Here is a 23968-nt window from a genome sequence, read left to right as displayed (position 1 = left end):
AAATTCCTTGTCTTCTCAGAGGACTAGCCTAGTGCTCTGCATGGGGACGTTTGACACTACCAAGAGCTGATCAGCCATGGAGAAAACTAAGTTCTGATTCGCACTTACCCTGCGCCTTGGCAAGTGTTCAGATTCATTATTCACTGGAGGATGATCATGTCGCTTGCCTGTGCTGTCTAGCTCACAAGGTGCTTATAAGGATACAATCTCTAAAAATGTACAAAGGAAACATATGGTATAGCACCTGCTTGCAGAGCTGTACAAAATAATAACACTAATCTAACCATCAATAAAATGTATTAAGCTCTTACTATGCATCATACACCTGCCAACTTTTTCACATCCGGTTTCTGAAACACAGCCTGACATAATGATGGAGAACCTGACTGTTCAGCCACACTCCCTGAGTTTGATATCGAGTAGCCACAAAATTCATTTGAAAAATTGCTTCAGAAGCAGACAGCCACTGTTTAATTCCAGGAATTTCTGAGGAGTTAGTAATAGAAGTTTATAGCTTTATTTATTTTCATTTGAAAGTAAAATATACAGAAAGATATAATGTCTGATGTTTTATTCCTCAAGTGGCCACAAATGGCAGGAGCTAAGCTGATCTGAAGCTAAGAACTGATAGGAACTAGTCTCGTGGATGGTAGCAGGGTCCCATCTTTTGGGGCTACACACTACTGCTTTTCCAAGTCACAAGCAGGGAGCTGGATGGAAAGTGGGGTTGCCAGAATCAGAACTGGCGCCTATATGGGATCCTGGCACATGCAACATGAGGACTTTAACCACTAGGCTATCTCTCTGGATCCCAATTAGAGAAGTTCTTATAGAGTGTCAGCTTGTATTCAAGATCTTACAGCTTTGTGAAGATGACCAGGTGGGATCCAGTCAGTTTTTGATCTACATGCAGGTGATAGTCAAATTTTGTCCAGTGTTTGGAGTTCCTGGAAAATAAATCTTTCAAGATAACATTGAACATCAAGGTACTATATGTAGAAGAAATAAATGATGTCATGAATCTAGTGTTTTATAAACCTTGTGCGACCGGTTGCACCACTCCTCCCACATGGTGGAATTTGAGTTAGAGATTGATTTGCAATTATTAAGCAGGATAAGGAAGGGAGACTGGGAAACCTTGGATGACTAAGATCAGATGGTATCTAGCATTTGGGTCCAAGACATTGTGTAAGCAGAGGTTAAGATTGGCATTTCTGCCTACGTGCCTCACTTCTGCTGGGTACCTAGGCTTCCTCTGAGGCGCGGGTGCTTGTGCTGGGGCTGGCAGATCCAAGCAGGTCTGGGAACTACTGGGAATGTTTGGGTCCAATTTTTGGAGGTGGGAAGGGTACTGGGGCCACAGGCTGACATGTTGGCATGGTGTGCTGTTGGACTGGGCTTGGGGACTCATGAACATGCTTGAGTCCAGGCTAGGTGAAGGGATAAGTGTCCCAGGCTGTCATGTGTGCCAGGGAACTAGATCTAGGGTACTGGCTGGGTGGGCAGGGTTTCAAGCCACCCTGCCAGAAGACTGGGCTGGTGAGCCTATGTGCTTGACTGCTGTGGACTGATCAGGGAAGCAAGTAAAGGATGTATGGGTGGGGAGACTGCCGCGGGAGTACATTACAAGAGAGGAACAACTTCTGGAGGACATCTGTTGATAAGTCCACTGTATTTGCAGGTAAGCAAGAAGGCTGAGAGTCAGAGGTTTCAAGGATGGAAGAGAAACTTTCTAGGTCAGACAAATGTGCCCAACCATGTGGGAGACCTAAACTGGGCTAGCTAGCATCAACCACTGCCAACCACTACCCATCAGCACACACAAACATTAGAGCTGGGAACCTACCTAGCAGGGCTAGATTACAGTACCAACAATGAGTGCTCAAACAGGGAATGAGTCACATTAAGTTTGCCCTTAACTTTAAGTAGCATATGAGAGAACCAAGTCTAGATGCACATTCTTTTGGAGATTTGTGGATTCAACTCTGTGATATTCCCATATCAACTAGTTTATACAAGAGCTCAGGGGGTGCTGAGCTGAGCCAGGGATGACCATTGAACCCCTCAAAATTCATTGGTGCTAGGGTTTGGAACACGCTGGGCTAGTTAAGGCTATAACACCCATAGGCACACCGAGGAATAGGGTATGGGGCAGGACAGGAAGCAACATCCACCAGCACACACAAATGAAGAAACAGAGGGGGAAGACTTTATTGGGTAAGGATCTGATACACATGAGATCTGGGTCTTAAAGTGGGCCTGGTAGGGGACCTTGGGAAACTCCCTGGCAGGCTGCAGCTCTCACAGGTGAGCACGTGAGTTAGGCCTGGATGTTGATCTGTCTGGACAAGGTTGTTCTACTTTTTGACAAGTGGTTCTGGAGAGGGTGTAGGATGAGCCTGGACAGGACCAGGCCAAACCTTACCACACTAGCATATGCAGGATCCAGGATGGAGTGCAGGCCATGCAGGTCTAAGCTATCAAATGTACAGGTTTGTATAAAAGCCAAGGATGGGGATGGGCCAGGCAAATTCCAAGCAAAAACCAAGCAGAGGCAAGCTGTGCCAGGCTAGATTGCAGTACCCACCCACACATTTAACACATGCAGGGAGGGACGATCCCCTTGGGGGGGGCAGCAGGGGCTCCCCTGTTGGGCCACTCATCCTGCAGCTCAGTGTGAGAACTGGGATCCAGGGAAGACCAGGCAGGGTCAGGTTACAAAACTGACAGAAAGATGGACTTGGAGCTGGGCAAGACTGAAACTCCCAGATCCCAAAGTGGGATGCCAACCTTCTTATAGAACAGCCAACGGTACTTTGTTTAGTAGAGTTCTGCTGGTGACATATTGTCTGGATTCCCTAAGTTTTCATTGATCTGAAATATATTTATTTGATTTTATTTCTAGAATATTTTTGTGAATATGGAATTTGACACAGATGGAGTTTTCATTCTGTTTTCTTCCTCTTTTGAGATTGCCTTTCATAAAATTTCAGTGCCAGTGAGATTATTGCTATCCTATATATAAAGTGTGGTTTTCCCCTGATTACTTTCTGATTTTCTTTTTTATCCTTAGATTTCAGAAACTTTACTGTGTTGTGATCTGGAATTTTCTGAACTTTTTTAAGTCACAAATTTATATTTGACATGAAAGTATGCAAATTTTACCCAATATTCCTTGACTTTCTACAATCTAAGGAATTTAATACATTAGAATTTCTGATCATAGCAATATATAATAGTCATGTTAATTTGATGTTACCACAAAGAGAACAGATTTAGTAATAAAATTTTTTTAATTAATTAATAAGTAAAAAATGTGTATTTAGGTTCAGGAATGTGTTAAATCATATCAGACAAAATGTTTAAGCTCTGCATCTCAGGTTTTCCATATTTAAAATGAACAAACTAATATTACTCATATGACCACCATGTTCATTAAATAACTAAGAAATTGAAATGCAAACGTAAAATATACAACATAAGTGCTTGTTAAATAAACTTTGTCACTTAATACATAAAATAGGACTTCTTTTAGTTCTCCTTTTTTTTTCTCTCCCTCCATCTTACTTTTGATATCCCCAATTTATTATTAAACTAACTGAACCTAAGTCATTTGTTTAAGGTGCTAATTTAAAAGCAAGATAGCAAGGATCTTACCCTTGCTTTTCTTAACTCAGATTTTTTTTTTTTTTTTTTTTACTATCGACTGGGAGGGATTCAGTAGTCTGGAGACATTTTTGTCACAGTTGGGAGAATTTTCTTCGAATCTACTGGGCAAAATACAGCTTCTCGCTGAACATCTTATAATGCACAGAAGGAATTTCCAAAACAGCGATTACCTGGCTCTAACTGTTAATAGTTTTGCTACACAACATACAGGATATCAATTGGATTTTGGTTTTAGCAAACAAATATTTAATATGAACATACTGAGCATTTAGATAATTATGTTTTGGTTAGTATTTTGAATATGTTTGAGCCTTATATTTTTGTCAAATTTAGTTATCTGTAAAATGCTTCATAAACTCCTGTAAACTGGCACCACAGGAAGTTGTCACACTAATTTTGAGAAAAATGTGTCTCACAAAAGGGATATTATTTGCTCATGATCAGGGTGCTTGAAAGCATCAAAAGTAGGCCTCAATACAGGAATCTTATATGTTCTAGAACAATGGCAATTTTATACATTCTATCAGACTTTGCTTTATTGATGTAGAAATTTGGAACATGGTTATGACTAAAGTGAAAAGAAAAAAGACTGCTAACAGATAGAAAATGATAGAATTTAACACCTTCATCCACTGCTCATTGGAAGCAAGGGTTGAGGCTGTGTCCGCGGAGGCAGTGTAGCAGGTATTCTGAAGCACCTGAAGTGCCACACACCAGCCTGACACTCTCCTAGAGTGCTTTTATAATTGAATTCTGTGCATTTATGTTCAGATGTAGGCTGAGGTCAAGGAAAGACATGATTTTGCATGTTTTATATTTTCTCTTTCAGTAAGGTTGTTGATGGGATTATGTGGCGCCAAGGAGTTCATGTGTGTGAGAGGTGGAATGTGTGTGTATAAGGGAGAAATAGAGAGCAAACGCTGCTTCCCAGACCCCCATATGATACAATCATTTGATGAGTAGCAGGTAACTAGGTCATGCCTGTCTGTCTGTTAACATGAAAAGGATCTTTCAGACAACAGGTCTACCTCTGGTGGGAAGTCCTCTAAGGATGTGAGCTGGAGACGATAAGCTTGAAGGTTTAGTAACACATAAAACTGATTTAATTTTAAGCTTAGCAAGATGATGTTGAATTTTACTCCCTCACACTTTTATGAAAAAGAATCCTGGGAGATGAAAAAGGAGGCTGTCACGCAAAGCAGGCTTGCACATACATGAACAAGCCTGACCTGCGTTGTACCTCACCTGACAGGAAGAGCTTGTTTGCTGTCAGGATTTTTTCCCCTGCCTTATAAGAACAGAGCTGCGGCAGCCATGGCTGGTAAGTTTCTAGAAGATATATTTCAGAGAATGATAGTGGCTCAAATGCATGTGTTGGGTCATTCTGTCTACTGAACTCCAGATCATTTGTGTGAGCCATGTTTAGCTAGAGAAAAACAAAAGGGCCTGACGCCCTGCTCTGCTTTCTCCCGGGATCTGTGCTGGAAGCCTCCTGGGAGGGGAGCTTCAGAGCCACAGGACCGGTTGGCCTGGCGTTTCAAAGATTATCGTTCCAAGACGATATCTGACTCTTTCTTTTGAAGTTTGTGAACTGAATACTTAAATCTCTAAACATGACTGAGATTCGGAATATGCTTAGGAGAACTGCATGGGCTATTGCCCCTAAGTTAGAGGGATGAAAATGACAGGATCGGAATTGCCTTTGATTTCTGTGGACACGGCCATCAAAGCGGTAGTACAGGTAGGTCTCTTTGGACACTACTTGGCAAATCACGAAGCAGCGGAAGAATGGTTTGTTGAGATTTTGCTTGATAGAAACTTTGAGGCAGATGTCTTTGACCTCAAAAGGTTACAATAGAAGCAGCATTTTTTTTTTCACAACAGCTGACCAATGAAGAGGAAATAAAGAAAACACAGAGCCCCAGCTATTGCAGTGACATAATCATATTTCCTATGTTGAATATCAGTTTCAAAGTTATTTTGTTTCCTACAGATAGGAGATTAAAGGAAAACAGGAAATTCTTTGTTGACTCTGTATCTGAGGACACACTTCACAACTTGCTGGATGATGTATTACAAGAAAAAGTGCTGAACCAAGAGGAGATTGAAAAGGTGAAAAAAGAAAATATTACCACCATAGCCAAGGCTCGTGACTTGATTGATTCCGTGATTTGCAAAGGTTCTCATGCCTGTCAAATATTTATTGACCACATGTGCCAGAGAGATTCCAACCTTGCTAATAAGTTGGGATTTTCTTCAGGTAAGATTCCTAATTTCTCAAAAATAATATTAGCAGTGATTAAGACTTAGTTTGGCAAATGGTAGGAATTTATGGATGATGATATAACATTTTGGCTACTAAACTCATCACAGAATGATTAACTCAGAAGACATAATAGCTGTTACTGTGCATACTATTTTTTATTAGAATAGTTCAAATCTACAATATGTTATTAAGATAGTCATCTTGTCAACGCCATTTAGTGTTTCTCTGCACTTGTCCTTATATCTTGCTTCTATTTTCTTATTTGTTTTCCAAATAATAAATGAGTCAGCACCTCTTTCCTCTGACACGTCATCACGGTCAGGCTTCCAGTCACACCGACCTGATCAATCCAGTTCTCATCTGTATTGCTCCTCCACAGTTCTCCCGGATACCTGCTTCATGTTCTGACTGCATTATATCATACCCTTGTTTTTTAAACCCTATTTCTATTTGAGGATTAAAATTCAGTCATATTTCATTATTTCATAAGTTGGAAGACCATTCTAATCTCTTCTGGCAAGTAGGGTATAAACAACTATACTGCTTTTGACATTAGGACCTTTTGGTTCATGATGGTTCTTGTGACTCAGTTAGAAAACATCTTCCTTTCCCTCCCATTTATTTCTTTACTTTATACACACTTTTTCATTTCTCTGTCCATGTGTCTACCTCTAAAATACAGTTTCCATTACACAGTTACTGTATATCCCCTCAAATGAAAAGCCACAAAACAAACAGGAAGAGAAAAAAACAAAGAAATTAACAACACCATGAAGTTAAATAACATGCTACTGAATGACTAATGTGTTGTTGAAGAAATGAAAAAGAAAATCAAGAACCTTCTTGAAAATAATGCTACTCTATGATCTACAAATCACTGAAGAATTTAATCAGAAGGTGTTTTGAAGAGATGAAACTAACAAAAAAAACAATATCCATGATACAGTTTCCGTTGATCTTTATTGGTGAAATGTGTCTCCGGTAGGCAAAAAATAGATGGGTGTTATTTTTTAATTCAGTCTACTAATCTATGACATTTGCTTGATGAGCTTAAGCAGTTTACATTCAGGGTTAATACAAACATGGTAATTTGATCTTGTTATTTTAGGAATGGGTTGTTCATTGATTTAGTCTTCTGTTGTCATTTTACCTTATTAGAGGAGAAACACAGCCCAAGCATTTGTGTTGTAAATTGAAAGACATAAAAGGGCATTGCTTATACAAAACTGTAATCCATGTTAGTTGTTCTAAAGGATAGCCATGCTACCCTTATGAATTAGACATTTAATTTAACAAACATGCTTACTGATCTCCTAGAATTGAGGTAGTTTGTTTGAGTTTAATTATATGTTTCTTTTTCTTCTAGAATTCATGACAGAATAATACACTTATTTCTGCATATTAAGCAGGTATCTTTCTCAAGCTGATCACAATTTGTCTCTATTAACCTCACATCAGACCAACTCACAATTCTTAAACAGCTGAGATATGTTCTTACAAAGATCACTTTTACCCTCCAAGAGAATGAGTACTGCTTGCTCTGATGTGTACCAAGGTTATAAAAGGATGGAACCCAACCAGTATACCAGCTACCACAACTCTTGTTATGCTGCTGTTTTTTTTTTTTTAAGAAATCCTTGCAAAAAACGATGCTAGAGAAAAAGACACACCATCTGCAGAAACTGCAGGCCTGATCAAACTTTGTCCTCGTGAAAAGTTCCTGGAAAAATGCAAAACAGCAGCTGGAAGGGTGAGAGAGTTAATAAACAGATTGGGTGATAAATTGAAGTGATAAGATTGTATACGCAGGGGCTGGCATTGTGGCAAGCAGGTTAAACCATCCTTGGAACATCAGTACCACACACTGCATATAGGTTCCAGTCTAAGCCGCTGCACTTCCAATGTAATGTAGTTCCCTGCTGGGAAAACAGCAGAAGTTGACAGTTAGACTCCTGCCATCCATGAAGGACCTCTAGATGGAATTCAGGAATCCTAAATTTATCCAGTCAAGTATTGGCTGCTGCAACCTTTTGGAGTAGAAACGAGAGAATGGAAGATGTCGTATGTATGTATGCATGTATCCACCTTTTTAATCTACGTATCTATCTATCTATCTATCAAACTACGTTCACCCTCTCTGTCACCCTGCCTTTCAGAATAGATCGATAGATCTCTTTAAAGTTCCATACACACAAAATGCAAAGGGGACCTGAGAACGATGGTATCTTTTCTGGCAGATAGTTTCAAGGTATAAGAAGAAAAATTTAAAATGAGATAATAAATTGTTAATTTTTTTAAAAGATTTACTGTTCTTTACTGGAAAGGCAGATTTTACAGAGAAATGGAAACATGGGAAAAACATCTTCCATCCACTGATTTGCTTCCTAAATGGCAGCAATGTTCACAGCTGAGCTGATTCTAAGCCAGGAGTGTCTTCTGGGTCAACCATGTAGTTGAACATTCCCAAGGACTTGAGGCATCTTCTGCTGCTTTCCCAGGCCATAGAGAGCTGGATTGAAATGGAGTAACTGGGCCAACCAGCACACATATGGAATGCCAGCACTTGTAGATAGAGACTTCACCACTTGAACCACCATGCCAGCCCCACTACTGATGTTACGCTACATTAGATATTGTTGTTATGTATATGGATGTGTATAGACATATATAAACGTATATTGTAATACAGTTATGGTAAGTGGAACAAAGGCTTAGTCATAATTTGCATGGACTAAAGTAGGTGGGGAATGTATTGAATGTTTAGGGAATTGGGGATTGGTCTTAGATATTAGAGAAGGTTTGAATAAATGGAAGGAAAGAAGAAGAAAGAGGAGTACTCTAGTTCACTCTACAAGGTCATTCACAAAATAACCCGTATCTGTTACACATCATTGTGAGGTTTTGCTTTTCTAGTCAGTCTGTGAAACAATCTAATGTTTATTCATTTATTGAAAGGATGGCTAATTATGCTGTAAACAGTGAGAAATAATGTGATTCAATTATTCTTCTTCCAATGCATTTCACTTGTCTTTATTTTGTAGATCTATCCAATAAGAGAGAAACAAGACCGCACTCGCCTAGCCCTCATCCTCTGCAACACAGAGTTTGACTATCTTCCAAGACGCAATGGGTCCATCCATGACATCCTGGGGATGAAAGGTCTGCTTGAGGCCCTAGACTACACAGTGGAAGTGAAAGAGAATCTCACAGCCACAGTAAGTGCCCCTCCCTTGTGCAGCACATGACTATAATCTCTAACAAAGGATTGACTTTAGGAGACATGAATTTAATTTATCTGGTACTTATTTTATTCAACTTTGAAATGAATAAGGTTAAAGCTAGTTTCTATAAGTGCCTATATCTCTTTTGACTGGTAGATACACACACATATAAATATATATATATATATATTTATATATGCATGTAGCTATAGACATTTATAGACATAAATGCACTCATATTTGCATGTATGTAGGGTTAATTTTAAGCCACAATTTGTCATTTCATGCAGTATGCATACATATATGTATACACACATTTTGATCAATGAGTAGAATGCTATAGAAGGTTTTTACCCAAGAAGCATTGCAGTTAATGAGGACATAGTCACAGACAGAATTTTGGCAATATAAAGGGGTGTGGTAATCCCTCAAACAAAATTCCATGCTTTGCAGCATTTGCTGTCTAGTAACCTTACCATTTGCTGTCTAGTAACCTATAATAATTCTAATTTATTATTTGTGATTATTATTAATCTCTTCAAAATCCAAAGTATATCTTAAACTTTATAAGTGCATATGACAGAATTTCAAAAAACACATGGAAAGTGAAATTGAAACATCAATTTACTTTGGTGTAAAATTTATAATTCATGTATAAATTTTTAATAGGCACTTCATAAACTTTTTGACATCTTTTCAAATATATGCATTTAAAAAATTTAAACCAAACTGTTTAATTCCTTTTTTTTTCAGAATATTATATTGTAACCCTTTTTTTGTAAAGAAAATGTAGTTTATACACATACTCTTTGATACTTCAGGGTGTTAGCATCCACTGGAGGTCTTTAACAATAACTTACTAGAAAAGGAAGAACTAATGCATCCTTATCCTCTTCATTTTTCTCCACTATAGTTCCTACCAGTATTACTTACTGGTCAAATCATACATGCATGGTTGACAAGAAAACAAAATTGGTATAATCCATTGATCAACAAAACAGGAAAGACAGGGCTTGAAATAGACGTAGGGAAGTAAAAATGAAAAAAGGAAACAAAGACATACGAAAGTGACATTAAGGAATATGACAGTCATAAGCATAAGGAATCCACACCTCTGAAATACACAATTTATATTGTGTATAAACAAGGAAGGGACTAGTTCGGAAATGAGGATATCAACAAATGCTTTCAGCTCCACAAAACATATATATTAGTAAATTACAGTTGATTTTGGTTGTTATCCATCCTTCAGCCAAACCTGTAACAGGAAGCTGTGGATGTGGCTAACTGCAATTACAGTCTATCTTGTTTTAGCAATAATGGGCAAAGGTATTTTATCTCCCAAATTTGGACTGTGGATGGCCGATTTTGATCAACGGATGCCTTTGTTTCAAGCCTCACTCAATGAAAAAGTTCCCAAAACATTAAAATGAGCTGCAATTTTTTTTTCAGCTATTCAAACATGTTGACAGCAGAGTGGAATTTAGCAGGCCAACACACATGCTAAAGCTCAAAAAAGACTTGAGTGGTCCAGTGTGGTAGCCTAGTGGCTAAATCCTCACCTTGCAGTCTCTGGTTCATTTCCCCCACTGCTTTATTTCCCATACAGCTCAATGCATGTGGCCTGGAAAGCAGTGGATAGTCCAAAGCCTTAGGACCCTACACACACTTAGGGAACCCAGACGAAGCTTCTGGCTCCTGGCACTGGATCAGATTAGTTTCCGCCATTGGGTACTTGGGGAGTGAATCAGTGGATGAAAATTTTTCTCTTTGTCTCTCCTCTCTGTAAATATGATGACTTTACAATAAAAAATAAATAAATAAATTTTAAAAGAAAAGAAAAACAATGGGAGAAGTTGAGAACTTGAGAAGACCTCAGCCTTCCTTTTTGGCTGGTGCTTGGTATACAGGTACATTAAAAAGGATTAAGCAGGAGTAGGAACTGTAGCCTTGGCAGGTTTGAGGGATTGAAATCAATGTGCCAGCCCCAGTCCTTACTACTGTTTCTGATCCTGCTTCCTGAAAATGTAACCTCTGAGGCAGCAGAAGATGATGCAAAGCAGTGAGTCCCTGCCATTCACATGGGAGGGTGGAATTCAATGATGGGTTCCTGGTTTTAGCCTAGCCCAGCCCTGGCTGTTGAGGTCACCTGGGGAGTAAGCCATTACATAGCAGAATCTCCCCACCCCCTGGTCTTTTCTCTGCCTGTCTTTGTCAGGCTCTGTTACTGTGTTTCAAAAAAATGTTTAAAAAAAGGAAAAATAGAAGAAACTTTAACAAACCATTGGCAGTGAAAATGGAGGCCACTGGAGCCCATCACATTGAATGAAATAAGCCAACCCCAGGAAAACAAATGCTGTACGTTTTCTCCAATATATAAGAACTAAAATTTTTAAAACAATAACAAGGGCCCAGCGCGATGGTATAGTGGTTAAGGTCCTCGCCTTGCACACCTGGGATCCCATATGGGCGCCGCTTCTAATCCCGGCAGTCCCACTTCCCATCCAGCTCCCTGCCTGTGGCCCAGGAAAGCAGTTGAGGACGGCCCAAAGCTATGGGACCCTGCACCCGTGTGGGAGACCTGGAAGAGGTTCCGGGCTTCGAATTGGCTCAGTTCTGGCCATTGTGGCCACTTGGGAATGAACCAGTGGACAGAAGATCTTTCTTTTTCTCTTCTATGTAAATCTGATTTGCATTCCAATCAAAATAAATAAATCTTTTTTAAAAAGTAAAAACAAAACCTACAGCATACAAGAAATGAGTTATGCAGGTTATCTCTGATAAGAAGCTAATATGCAGGATAAACAAATGATTCTCAAAACTCATAAAAACAACAGCAAAAACTCACAAGAATTCAGTTCAAACATAAGCAAATCACTTGAACAGCCATTTCATCAAAGGAGATATAAGTGGCCAATCAACACACGAAAGGGGCTCACCATTATTAGTCATTGGGGAATGGGTAGGAAACTACCATGAGACACCACTGCACACTTCTCCCGGCAGCAGTGATGCGAAAGGCAGGAAGAGGGAGGAGGAAGAATGCAGGAGAGAGAAATAACACGTGCTGTGTTGACTTCAGTCTGCAGAAATTAAATCCCTTGTAAATTGCTGGTAGGGATACAGAATAATGCGGTAAAGATATCAAATTTGGTGTTTTCTTAAATGGTTTAATACTTTACCACCTAATTCCAGTTTTAAACATGCTTGTATAAAAAAGCTTTAAGCTCAAAGACTCAAGCACATATTTTTGGGGTAGGATTTCCTAAAGACTTTCTCAAATAACTAAATGTAGCAATGCTAACTGCCTATCAACAGACTTGGTGCTAAGCAAAATGTGGTGTATTCATTGATTGTGATTCACACTTAAAACTGAGTGAAAATTTGATATTTGCTTTTAAACTTCATTTTTAGTGAAATAATCCAGATACAGCTGGACAAATATTTCATGATTTTCTCTTTGTGATGTATTTAGAATATGAAAATTTATAGAACAACACAGAATGTTGACCACAAAATATGAAAACATTAATGCATAACAGACACACATGATTGTTGTTGTTGTTGGAGTTCATACAAAAGCTGCACGTGTTGCTAATGGGAATGGTGGTATAGCCCATTTTCAACTTACTTATTGCTATTGAATTATACATTCAGAAATGGTTAAAATGATACACATTTTGTGCATTTCATCACCACAAAACAAACAGAGGAAAATCTGGTGTACAATAAAGGAGAATGCGTACAAGACTTTTTGAAATATCCTCCCGAGGGATTGTGCTACTTATGACACTCACAGCAAGACCGACAAAATGCTAGCAGTTCCCAGTGCTTACTGCCTACTCCACATTGGCCACTGTGGTGGGGTCGCTACTTTGCGCAGAACTCTTTCCATTCCTTCCAGTACCACTAGTAGAAGCACAGACACTGTTACGTGATGTCTAAAGGCTTACTCTCTTCCAGGCTATGGAGAAAGTGCTGAAAATCTTTGCCTCCCGCAGAGAGCATCGCACCTCAGACAGCACGTTCTTGGTGTTCATGTCTCATGGCATTCTAAATGGAATCTGTGGAGTTGAACATCAGGAAGAAAAACCAGACGTGTTGCCTCATGACTCCATTTTCCAGATTTTTAATACCCTCAACTGTTCTCATCTGAAGGACAAACCCAAAGTCATTATCGTCCAGGCCTGCAGAGGTGGTGAGTTTCCAAGATGTCCAGAGATCAAAAGGGCATGTATCCTGCAGGCTGAGGCATGCACTCTGTCTTTTATACCTAGAGTCAGTGCCCTGGGCCTCACTTAAGTGCTATTAAACCAATTGGAAAAAGAGCTTTTAGGAGTACAAGAAACTGACATAAAACTTAAACATCACTCACTAGTGAAGCAGTAATTGGCAATGATGCTAATCTTCATTCTAAATTATCTTTACATTATATTGCTGAAACGGGCCCAGCACGATAACATAGCGGCTAAAGTCCTGGCCTTAAACGCACCAGGATCCCATATCGGCGCTAGTTCTAATCCCAGCGGCCGTTTCCCATCCGGCTCCCTGCTTGTAACCTAGGAAAGCAGTCGAGGACAGCCAAAGCTTTGGGACCCTACACCGGTGCAGGAGACCCAGAGGCTCCAGGCTCCTGGCTTCGAATTGGCTCAGCTCCAGCCATTGCGGCTGCTTGGAGAGTAAACCATCAGATAGAAGATCTTCCTCTCTGTCTCTCCTCCTTGTGTATATCCACCTTTCCAATAAAAATAATGAATAAAAACAAAAAAACAAAAAAGCATTATATTGCTGAAATGGTAACCTGAAAAGACTACAATTTCAGGGGGTGTGTGCTGGAATAGCAGGTTAAAAGACCACCACATGTCATATCAGAGTTCTCATTTAAGTTCTGCCTATTCTGCTTCTGATGCTTGTTAGCGGAAGCCACGGACGATGGAACAGGGGCTTGGGCCTGACACTCGGGAAGGAGAGCTGGACGAAGCTCCAGGAGTTTGGCTTTAGCCTTGCCTTGTCAGGGCCATTGCTGGCATTTGGGGAGTGAGCCAGCAAATCTAAATCTTCCTGTTTCTCCTTTCTTTGTCTCCCTGGCGGTTTCACACACATACTTCTCTCTTCTCTTTATCATTTAAATAGTTGGAAATCAACAACCAAACTACTAAAACAAGTATTTAATTTCAACAAGTCAAAGTTTCATGAAATCCAATTTGAAATCTATTTCACATGGTAGTTCATAAATTAATTTTAAATATATTGCCAGATAAGTAAAATTAGAGAGATAGGTAGATAGATAGATATTTGGCCAAAAGACTAAATGCATGACTCAGATTTTGTGGCATGTAGAAAGTGTCACAATTGCAAGGACAATGGCACCTTAAACATCTTCAAGGGCAAAGGCCAGATCATTCATTATTTTGATTGCAGTGCCATTTACATGACTGCATATGTTTGTCAAAACAAGGCAAATTTTACATGTAAATTGTATCCTGGTAGAACTGTAGTGGCGCTTCTTTTCCTGAACTTTTTAGTCTGAACTGTAATAGAATTAGTACTCAGAGAATGGTTTGAAAGAAATACCAAAAATAAATGAAAGAAAATAAAAATAGTGGTTTAAAGAAACTTAGGCCCATTATTTCAGGTGGCCAATCTTTCTTTCCTTGGCTTTGTACTGATGCTTGTCTATCAGTAAGTCTGAAATTGCTTGCTTCAGTAAAGCACTGTCAAAGTAGCTTTTAGCACTATTGCTTCTTGATCAATAGATATCTTTTATGTTCAGGACATTATGTTATGACATTTTTTTGGATGTGAGTGGTGATCCAGTTGTGTTAGGCCTATCGTGTGTGTATGTGTGTGTGTGTGTGTGTGTATGTGAGAGAGAGAGAGAGAGCTGGGACAACTTCATCAAAGAGTGTCCTATTTGTTTAGTTGTCAGAGGATTACAGCATGAGATTATCATTGAATAAGGACTATCACGTATTTCCTCTGCAGCAAACAGTGGAGAGGTATGGGTCAATGACTCTCACACAGGCTCCATTGCCAGCCCTTCCCAGATCCCAGAGAACCTGAAGCATGACGGAGTCCACAAGACTCACGTGGAGAAGGACTTCGTTGCCTTTTACTCCTCTACACCACGTATGTGTCTGTTTCGTGGGTTAGGGTTTGTGGGAATGAATCCTGCCTACATGATTTTGACTATAATTATTGGAAAACACATGAATTAAGTGTGTTTGAAAATGCTATTTAAAATTACATCCATGTTTCTGGAATCTTCTTTCAGAGCTTCATCATGGTAACCCAATCTCCTTTTGTCTCTACATTTATCCATATGTTCTTGATACATGATGGGTCAGTAGACAAACTTACTATGGTTTAAGAATTTACTACACATAATCATTTATTTTAGTACGGAGAAATGTCTTAAAAGAGAGAAAATGCAGCCTTTTCAAAAAGTATATTTTCTTATTTGGAGCCCAAGAAACACAGTTGTGCAATATTATTAAACATTCACTGAATAATGAATAGCACTTGACAAAGCAAAATTGTAACCTAGGTATAATAAAAGGTTTTGTAAGATCAGTTCCATATTCCTTCATATATAAAGTGATGTGATTTTAAAAAGAAAATAGTAGACATTTGGGAATTTTAAGCAGGGTGAAAAGCAGACAAGATCTCAAAAATATTTAGGCAAAAACTTATCTTTACTTAATATATACTATATCTTAGTACTTTCATGTACATATACACACACTTATACCATATATGTAGGTGTGTGTGTATATATATATATATATATATATGATTGCATTCTGATGCAATATTTATCACCTGTATGCTCAGAAGGCTTTACTGTCTCACTTTTCCAGATAAAGGAGCTAAAGTTACACGAACCATATAAATTGCATGCATGAATGCTGGCAGCATTGGCTAAGGAGCAATCCAACTTTTTGACTCTGCAATCTGAGTGAAAAAATAAAAATCAATCACAGGCTCTATTATCTAGGACTTTGTATCATCCAAAATGCAGAAACCTACTGGTTTTTGTGCCCAGGAAAGGCATACTGAAAAAACAGGACAAAGACAACAAAGCGGAGGGAGTCCCAGCTCATGAGCACTGTGGGTGTTGGAGCAGCCAGGTTAGCTTAGCGAGCACATGCAGTGCTGTGTGCAGCTGACCTGATGTTTGGGGTAGAGAATAAGCTTCTGAACTACACAACTGTGGGTTTCATAGCAACCCCATCACTACTTTGCTTTGATCAAATTTTAAAGATTAAGTGAAGAACATTCATTCATAAATATGGCTTGCCGTATTAATGAAAACTTCTCAGCCTTCTACTCTGAATCAAAGTGTTGTAAATCTGTAACTTTGTCCCCCAAACTGTGGTGCTAAAATCTTTACCTGACATCTTGTATGATCCAATCTAAGTCTATCTCATTGCTCTTTAGACATTAAGCCGGACATAGACAAATCTACATCTTCTGCACTTGCTTAAATCTGTCCAGTGTTGTTCACTATCTGACTTTGCTTAAAACCACGAAGATTATAGCTGAAGATGGATGATGTTTTTTATTCACAGATAATGTTTCCTGGAGAAAACCAGAGGGCTCATTATTCATCACAGAACTCATACAGCATGTCCAAACCTATGCTTGCGATTGTCACCTGACAGAAATATTTATGAAGGTAAGACCCACATTGCCCATTTCATGAATTCATTTAATGTGGAAGCTGAATGTCTGTGATAACCAACTTATAGGTTTTACAAAAGTGGCAGCAGAGCTTTTACACCACAGTGTTATGAAAATAAGACTATCAATGAGCCCACAGCCACTTGAGATAAAAGAAGTGATCTTTGTTTATCCCACATGGCATCAGCCAAGTCACTCCCAAAGGTCAGCATGACTGTGCCTGTCACAAGCTTACATAGAGCAAATGTACAGGGTTCTGTGCGGATGGGAGCCAGCAAACAGAGTCAGCTCTCAGCCCCGGGCTGTCAGAGCATTTTGACACACTTCTCAGCACTTTTTATCTGTTTACTCAGCATTTTTATCTTAGTGTCTGGCCCTAGCGCCCTTGTCCTTCTTGACTCAGAGCAAGCTTACCTCCCCAGGTCCGCACAACCTACAAGGGAGCCTATTCGTCTGTGAGGTCTACATGTAAGGTTAAATTTCTCCTTCATTAGCACTTCAACCCTTTCAATTACTTTCTTTATTTTTTTTTAAGATTTATCTATTTTTATTTGAAAGGCAGATATACAGAGAGGAGAGATAGATAGAACAATGTCTTCCATCCACTGGTTCTCTATCCAATGGCCTCAAACGCTGGGGTTAAGATGATCCGAAGCCAGGATCCAGGAACTTCCTGCGGGTCTCCCACACAGGTGCAGGGTCCCAAAGCTTTGGGCCATCCTTGACTGCTTTCCCGGGCCACAGGCAGGGAGCTGGACGGGAGGTGGAGGAGCCAAGATACGAACCAGCACCATATGGGATCCCAGTGCATGCTTCAAGGATTTAGCCACTAAACTACTGTGCCAGGCCCTAATTATTTTCAAAGTACTAAGCTTTGATAGACAAACAGTGTTAAAACATACTGAACTCCTCTGTAGTAAAACATTAAAACTTTTAGGACAAGGAAGAAAAACAAAGATAAATGAGGAATTTATATTCTATGATGATAATCTATGATATAGACTAACATTTATTTAAATACTAAGATTATGAGAAAATATCAATGTAAAACATTTCCACAGGTTCTTTTCGAACTTGAGTATAAATTATAATCAATGTGATTCAGTCAAGCAATATTTACAAGAAACTCATATAAAAGCCAGTATATGTTTCTTTCCTACATCGGAACAATAAAGGGATAGTGATGACTATTGCGGTGCTAATAATCTTTCTTAGTTTAGGTGTTGCTTATAAGCTTGATCAGAGGGCAAACATTTTATTAATTCGTACACATATAATGTAGGTTTCTTTGCTTATTAACTGTATTTCCATATTTTTCAAACATTAAATTTAAGTTAGAAAGAATAGTTAGAGCTTCCTGTTATATATCATGAAATAAAAATGAACAGACACAGCTTCTGCCTTCACAGACTGATGTCTAGAAACAAAAAGCAATAGTCAAAGGCAGAGGAGTCAGATGCGTCCTTTTCAATTTCTAGAAATCATAACGAGTTTCAATGAAAGAGGAAAAGCAGAAATTCTGTAAGGTGTGTTTATACAATGACTGGAAGCTTGGTAGAATAAGGCAATTTTTGTTTATTCCTGACTAGTATAAAAAAGTGTCTGTTGACTTATGGTAAAGGATTGATATATTCTGATGTAACAATTTATACTTAAAATATAGGTATCAGGATTTCTGTCTCTACCCCTGGTCAACAGGCTTTCACAGATGCTGGACTGATGCTCCTATCTAAAACACACAGACCAAATGCAGATAACATACATGCAGCCAGGGAGCTCAAGCAATGGAGGACACTGATCACTGAAAAGTGGGATGTCAATCATGTGGGGCTGTGCTAGCAGAATTTCCAGGGAGGCCAAAGCGAGTCAGGAGCCGGCAGACTCAGCAGGAGAGGAGACATAGCCGAGAGCATAAAGAACAAGGGGCTGAGTCCACAGCATACGCACCAAGGGGGAAGCTGCACAGATGCCTTGAGAGCTCCAGGAGAGCTGCAAGCATTTAAGCGCAGTCTGAGTTAGCATGCCTACAAGGTAACTGCTTGTAGCAGAGAAAAGTGGTGACTGCAGGGATGACAACCAGCAATGCCACAGTATTCATCTGGAGCTTCAAGGTGTTCTAATGCCCGCTTGAAAGCCTGGGAAACCAGTCTCACATTTTCCATGCAGAGAAGTTGTAGAGTCCTGGTAAAATCAAGTGGAAGAAATATCTCCTGGATAAACAACTCTTTGATCCTAACGAATCATAAGGGCAACCCCACGTGATCGCATTTTCCCAAATAACAAAATGAAAATTAACAAAATTGTGGAAAAAAATATGTATATACACACATAAGAGTACCTTAATATGTTCTTGGAAAAGTATGAATTAAAAGGTAATTTTCTTTTATTGCAAAAAAGTTTGAGATCCATGCATGTTTTAGTAATATTAATATAAAGAGAGCAAATTTCATGTATTTCATAGATACATCCTTGTGACCCTGCACCCATGGGGAAGACCTGGAAGAAACCTCTGGCTCCTGGCTTAGGCTCAGCTCCAGCCACTGTGGCCATCTGGGGACTGAACAACTGGATGGAAGATCTTTCCTCTTTGTTACTCCTCTTCTCCTTAATTCTGACCTGCCTCTCCAATAAAAATCAAAGCTTTAAAAAAAACTTCACACCTTTATTTTAATGTGATGACTTCTGTAAAACCTTTTTATTTTTTCAAAGATTTAAAAATTTCCTTTGGAAATCAGATTTAAGGCAAGAGACGCAAAGACAGAGATCTTCCATCCATTGGTTCGCTTCTCAGGTGGCAGCGATGAGCAGTGCTGGACCGGATCGCTGGCAGGCACCTGGGGCTTTATCAGGCTTGTGCATATTAGTGTCTGTGCTGCGGCTGTTTGACCCATCTGCTGCTTCCAGGCCGTTAGCAGTAGCTGATTTTGGAAGTAGAGAGGCTGAAACATGAACTGCATTGCAGGTGGACATTGTACCCAGTGCACCAAAGCGCTGGCCTCATAATGTTTTATTTCTAAGTTAAATTACAATTTGAGGTAATACAGGTTATGGTTTCTATGCTAATTTGGAAAATATACAACTAAATTTATAATACTGAGATCGTGGATTCCCTTGAGATTTACTGGGAGCTGCAGTTTGGGTTCTGATTTAGGTATTGAGTTATGGGTGTCGGTGGTACACTGTAAGCATAAGCACAAAGTCAGATCCCTCTCAGCACTGTTGTGTTTCCTTCACATCTCCACAACTTTCAAGCTCAGTCATCATTATGCTTATTCATAGTACAGTACAGTCTCAATTTCTGTGCAATCGGTAGGACTGAAAATTCTTTTTAATTTTAGGTTCAACGATCATTTGAAAAACCAAGTGTTAAAGCCCAAATGCCATCAATTGACCGACAAACATTCACCAGATTCTTTTATCTTTTCCCGGGAAACTAAACATTGGTGAGTGTCTAACCCAGTTGGTAACAGATGAGTCAGGGAGATAGAGTAGAAGACAAGTTGGCAATGTTATGCCCAATGGGATGTCACAGTATTTTGTGTTTATTTTTTCATTCTCTCATTCTTCTTGCAATCACCAACTTGATTTTGGACTAATGCTGGTGCTATCTTTCTGGGATAAAAAAAAAACTAAGACCTTGACAACAATTTTGAAACAACTGTTTTCAGATATTACACAGGGGAAATAGAGGGATTGCTTTTTACTGAGAAAAGGGAGGTGAGTGGGCTGGTGCAGTGGCATAGCAAGCTAATCCTCTGCCTCTACAGCCAGCATCCCCTTAGGTGCCAGTTCCTGTCCTTGCTGCTCCACTTCCTATCCAGCTCTCTACGTATGGCCTGGGAAAGCAGCAGAAGACAACCCAAGTCCTTGGCCATTGCACCCATGCGGGAGATCCAGAAGAAATTCATGGCTCCTTGCTATTGTGCCATTGAAGTAGTGAACCAACAGAAAGAATTCTCCCTCCATGCCACCCATTCCAGTGTGTGTGTGTGTGTGTGTGTGTGTGTGTGTGAAACTTCAACTTACAAGTGAAAAACACTGGGCTACCCAGTGCGGTAGCCTAGTGACTGAAGTCCTCGCCTGGCATGCGGCAGGATCCATTATGGGCAACAGATTTAATCCCAACTGCTGCACTTCCCATCCAACTCCTTGCTTGTGGCCTGAGAAAGCAGTTGAAGATGGCCCAAAGCCTTGGGACCCTACACCCATGTGGGAGACCTGGAAGAAGCTCCTGGCATAGGATCGGCTCAGCTCCAGCCATTGTGGCCACATGAGGAATGAATCAACAGAAAGATCTGTCTCTCCTTCTCTCTGGATATCTGATTTTCCAATAAAGAAATAAATAAATCTTTTTTAAAAAATCTTTACAGAAAAAAAGAGGGAATGGGGGGAGTATCACCTACATCATACATATATTGATGACAGGATAAAAGTCCCTGGTGCACAGTTCAGGAAGTGGTAACAGTGGCAAAGTATGACAGTTGCCTTGAGTTGAGGAGACACAGATGACAATTCAAGGATGTTGAGGAAGCTGGTGTGTCAAAACCTGAATTACAGTGGTGAAGGGAAAAAACAGACACAGAGAGCTACAGTGTGTATCATTTAGTCCTGTGTTATCAATCTGCACATCCATAGGATGAATGGGAATCCCTGAAAAGCAGCTCTGGTAATGAACTGTTAAGATGAACAATCCAGAATTCACACAACATTGGGGAATGGTTGCTTCTTTTTTAAGATTTATCTATTTTTATTGGAAAATCAGATGCAAATAGAGAAGAAGAGACAGAAAGGAAGATCTTCTGTCAGATGAATCACTCTCCAAGTGACAGCAACGGTTGAAGCTATGCCGGTCCAAAGCCAGGAGCCAGGAACCTCCCCCGGGTCGTCCACATGGGTGCTGGGTCCCAAGTCTTTGGCCATCCTCGACTGCTTTCCCAGGCCACAAACAGGGAGCAGGATAAGAATCAGGGCCACTGGGATTAGAACCAGCTCCCATATGGGATCCTGGCATGTTCAACATAAGGACTTCAGACACTGGGCCACCACGGCGGGCCCGGAAATGGTTGAATTTTAACAAGGAAGAGTGAAAGGGCCTTTGGAATAATTACTATGGATCCAAGAGATTCTGCCATAAAAGATAAACAGATATAGCTGGAATATAATGTGCTAGATCTTCACTAATTACAGTTAAGAAAACAGAATAATAGAAGCAATTGCCAAGTAAACTTCAGCATCTAACAAAATTGGCATCTCATCAAAAATATTACATATGTAAACTGTCTTGCAAGCTATAAAAATTGACCATCTGTTTATTGTCAAGTTGTTATCTAATAATGTCCCAAATGCTATGTGTACTACAAGCAGTGGTTAAATTTTAAGACAAAGATTTTAAATTCCTATTGAATTTATTCTTAATGGTATTAAGAAAATCATGGAAGTAAAAAGAGAGAGATTGAAAAATATTAGAAACAAGACTCCAAATTGAATTTCAAGGACTAGAAAGATAATTTAAGTTAAAAGAAAAAACTCATTTGATCAAGTTAACTGCAAGTCATAGACCACAAATGGAAAAAAGTAAATTGTTTTAGAAACAGAAACTATCAACAATGTAGTGTTAAAGGAAGCAAGGCAAAACAGACACAGAATATCAGCATGTTGCTTGACATAATAAATGATAGAAAAGTAACCATGTACTTGTGTCAGCAGAAGAAAAGAAGTGGGCATAAAAAATGCTCAAAAAATAACAGCCAACAGTTTTTCCAAAATCGATAGACTGTGAACCCACAGAATCACGAAAATCAGTAAACCGCAGGCAGAATGAATCCACAGAAAGAAGCAATAGAAAACGCTCACAATCAGTGATAGAAATAATTGTTTTTATAAGAACAGACATTTGGCACTCTGTATTTAATTTGAAACGATCCAAAAACATCACACCGCTTGTCATATATACAGAACACATATAGACATCTATAGCAAAAATATTTTGAAACAATAATTTTAAAGTGTCAAAAAAAGTGTCAAAATGAATATTATTTCCAGAAAACAAATGTCATTTGAAATAAAAGGGGAATAAAATTGTAAGATGAAACCAAGAAATGAAAATATTTACCAGACATTAGGTCATAATCACAACTTTATTTCACTCCTTTACATTTTCATTTGTGAGAGAGAGGTAGAGAGAGAGATGAAGGTTTTCCATTCAGTAGTTTGTTCTACAATGCCAGCCAATAGCCTAAGTAGGCTGAAATCAGAAAGTTGAAACTCAATCTGAATTTCCTATGTACACGACAGGGACCTGCTGTTTCCCAGGGTTCTCATTGGCAAGAAAGAAACTGGAAGTGTAGTACTCCCTACTTGAACACAGGATTTGGGCAACCCAAGATATTCCAGATACCTACACCAGAAATACAATGTTTGCAATACATGAATATTGTAACATGAAAAAAGATAAAGAAAAAATTTAGGTGCAAGAAAAATGGCACAAAAAGAATATTCAGATATACAAAATATCAAGAAATATTCATTTAACTTTTTTCTAATTAAAATTTCTTTAAAAGACACATGTTCAACATAAACATATATAAATGCGTTACTAGTGTAAAATGTATTGATAAACTGTATGATAATAAAAAGATAACACAAGAAATAGAAACAAATTTTAACCTACTTACATTATATGCTATGCATTATATATAAAGTAGAATAATATTCGAAAATAGAATATCATAAATATTTATATTGTAACATTACAGAAACTTCTAAAATTAGTAGAAGAACTAATAGGATAGGAAAGAAGATGCAGATATTATAAATACATACTCAACCAATTAAAAACAAAGTAGAAAAAAGGACCAGATGTCAAAGTGCCAGTACCAGGGCACCAGCACTATGGCACAGGAAGTTAAAACACCACCTGCGGCATCTCCATCCCATCTGAGCACCGGTTTCAGTTCTACCTTCTCCACTTCTAATCCAACTCTTAGCTAATGTTTCTGGGAAGGTTACTGAAGACTGACCAAGTGCACGGGCTCCTGCCACGCACATGGGAGACCTGGATGGAGTTCCAGGCTCCTGGTGCCTCCCCCGCTGCCAAGCTACTTGGGGAGTGGACCAATAGGTGGAAGAT

At 39.1% G+C, this 23968-nt stretch overlaps 2 protein-coding genes across 2 annotated transcripts; both read left to right on the top strand.

The window, feature by feature from the left end:
- Positions 1-4983: 4983 nt before the first annotated feature.
- Positions 4984-5979, top strand: LOC121153967 (caspase recruitment domain-containing protein 16-like). The gene is made up of 2 exons (XM_040976721.1): positions 4984-4990; positions 5663-5979. The coding sequence occupies exons 1-2, from the start codon at positions 4984-4986 to the stop codon at positions 5977-5979; spliced, it is 324 nt and encodes a 107-aa protein (XP_040832655.1).
- Positions 5980-7459: 1480 nt separating this feature from the next.
- LOC121153966 (caspase-13-like) lies at positions 7460-20276 on the top strand. Its single transcript, XM_040976719.1, has 7 exons — positions 7460-7463; positions 7567-7685; positions 8977-9150; positions 13120-13354; positions 15142-15285; positions 16728-16834; positions 20178-20276. Exons 1-7 carry the CDS (start codon positions 7460-7462, stop codon positions 20274-20276), a joined length of 882 nt encoding a protein of 293 aa, XP_040832653.1.
- Positions 20277-23968: the final 3692 nt, after the last annotated feature.

Source organism: Ochotona curzoniae, unplaced genomic scaffold (genome assembly GCF_017591425.1).
Source record: "Ochotona curzoniae isolate NIBS_2020 unplaced genomic scaffold, NIBS_Ocur_1.0 contig_2723, whole genome shotgun sequence".
Lineage (NCBI taxonomy): Eukaryota > Metazoa > Chordata > Mammalia > Lagomorpha > Ochotonidae > Ochotona > Ochotona curzoniae.
The sequence above is the reverse complement of the archived record's forward strand: the minus strand, read 5'-3'. Positions and strand labels throughout refer to the sequence as shown.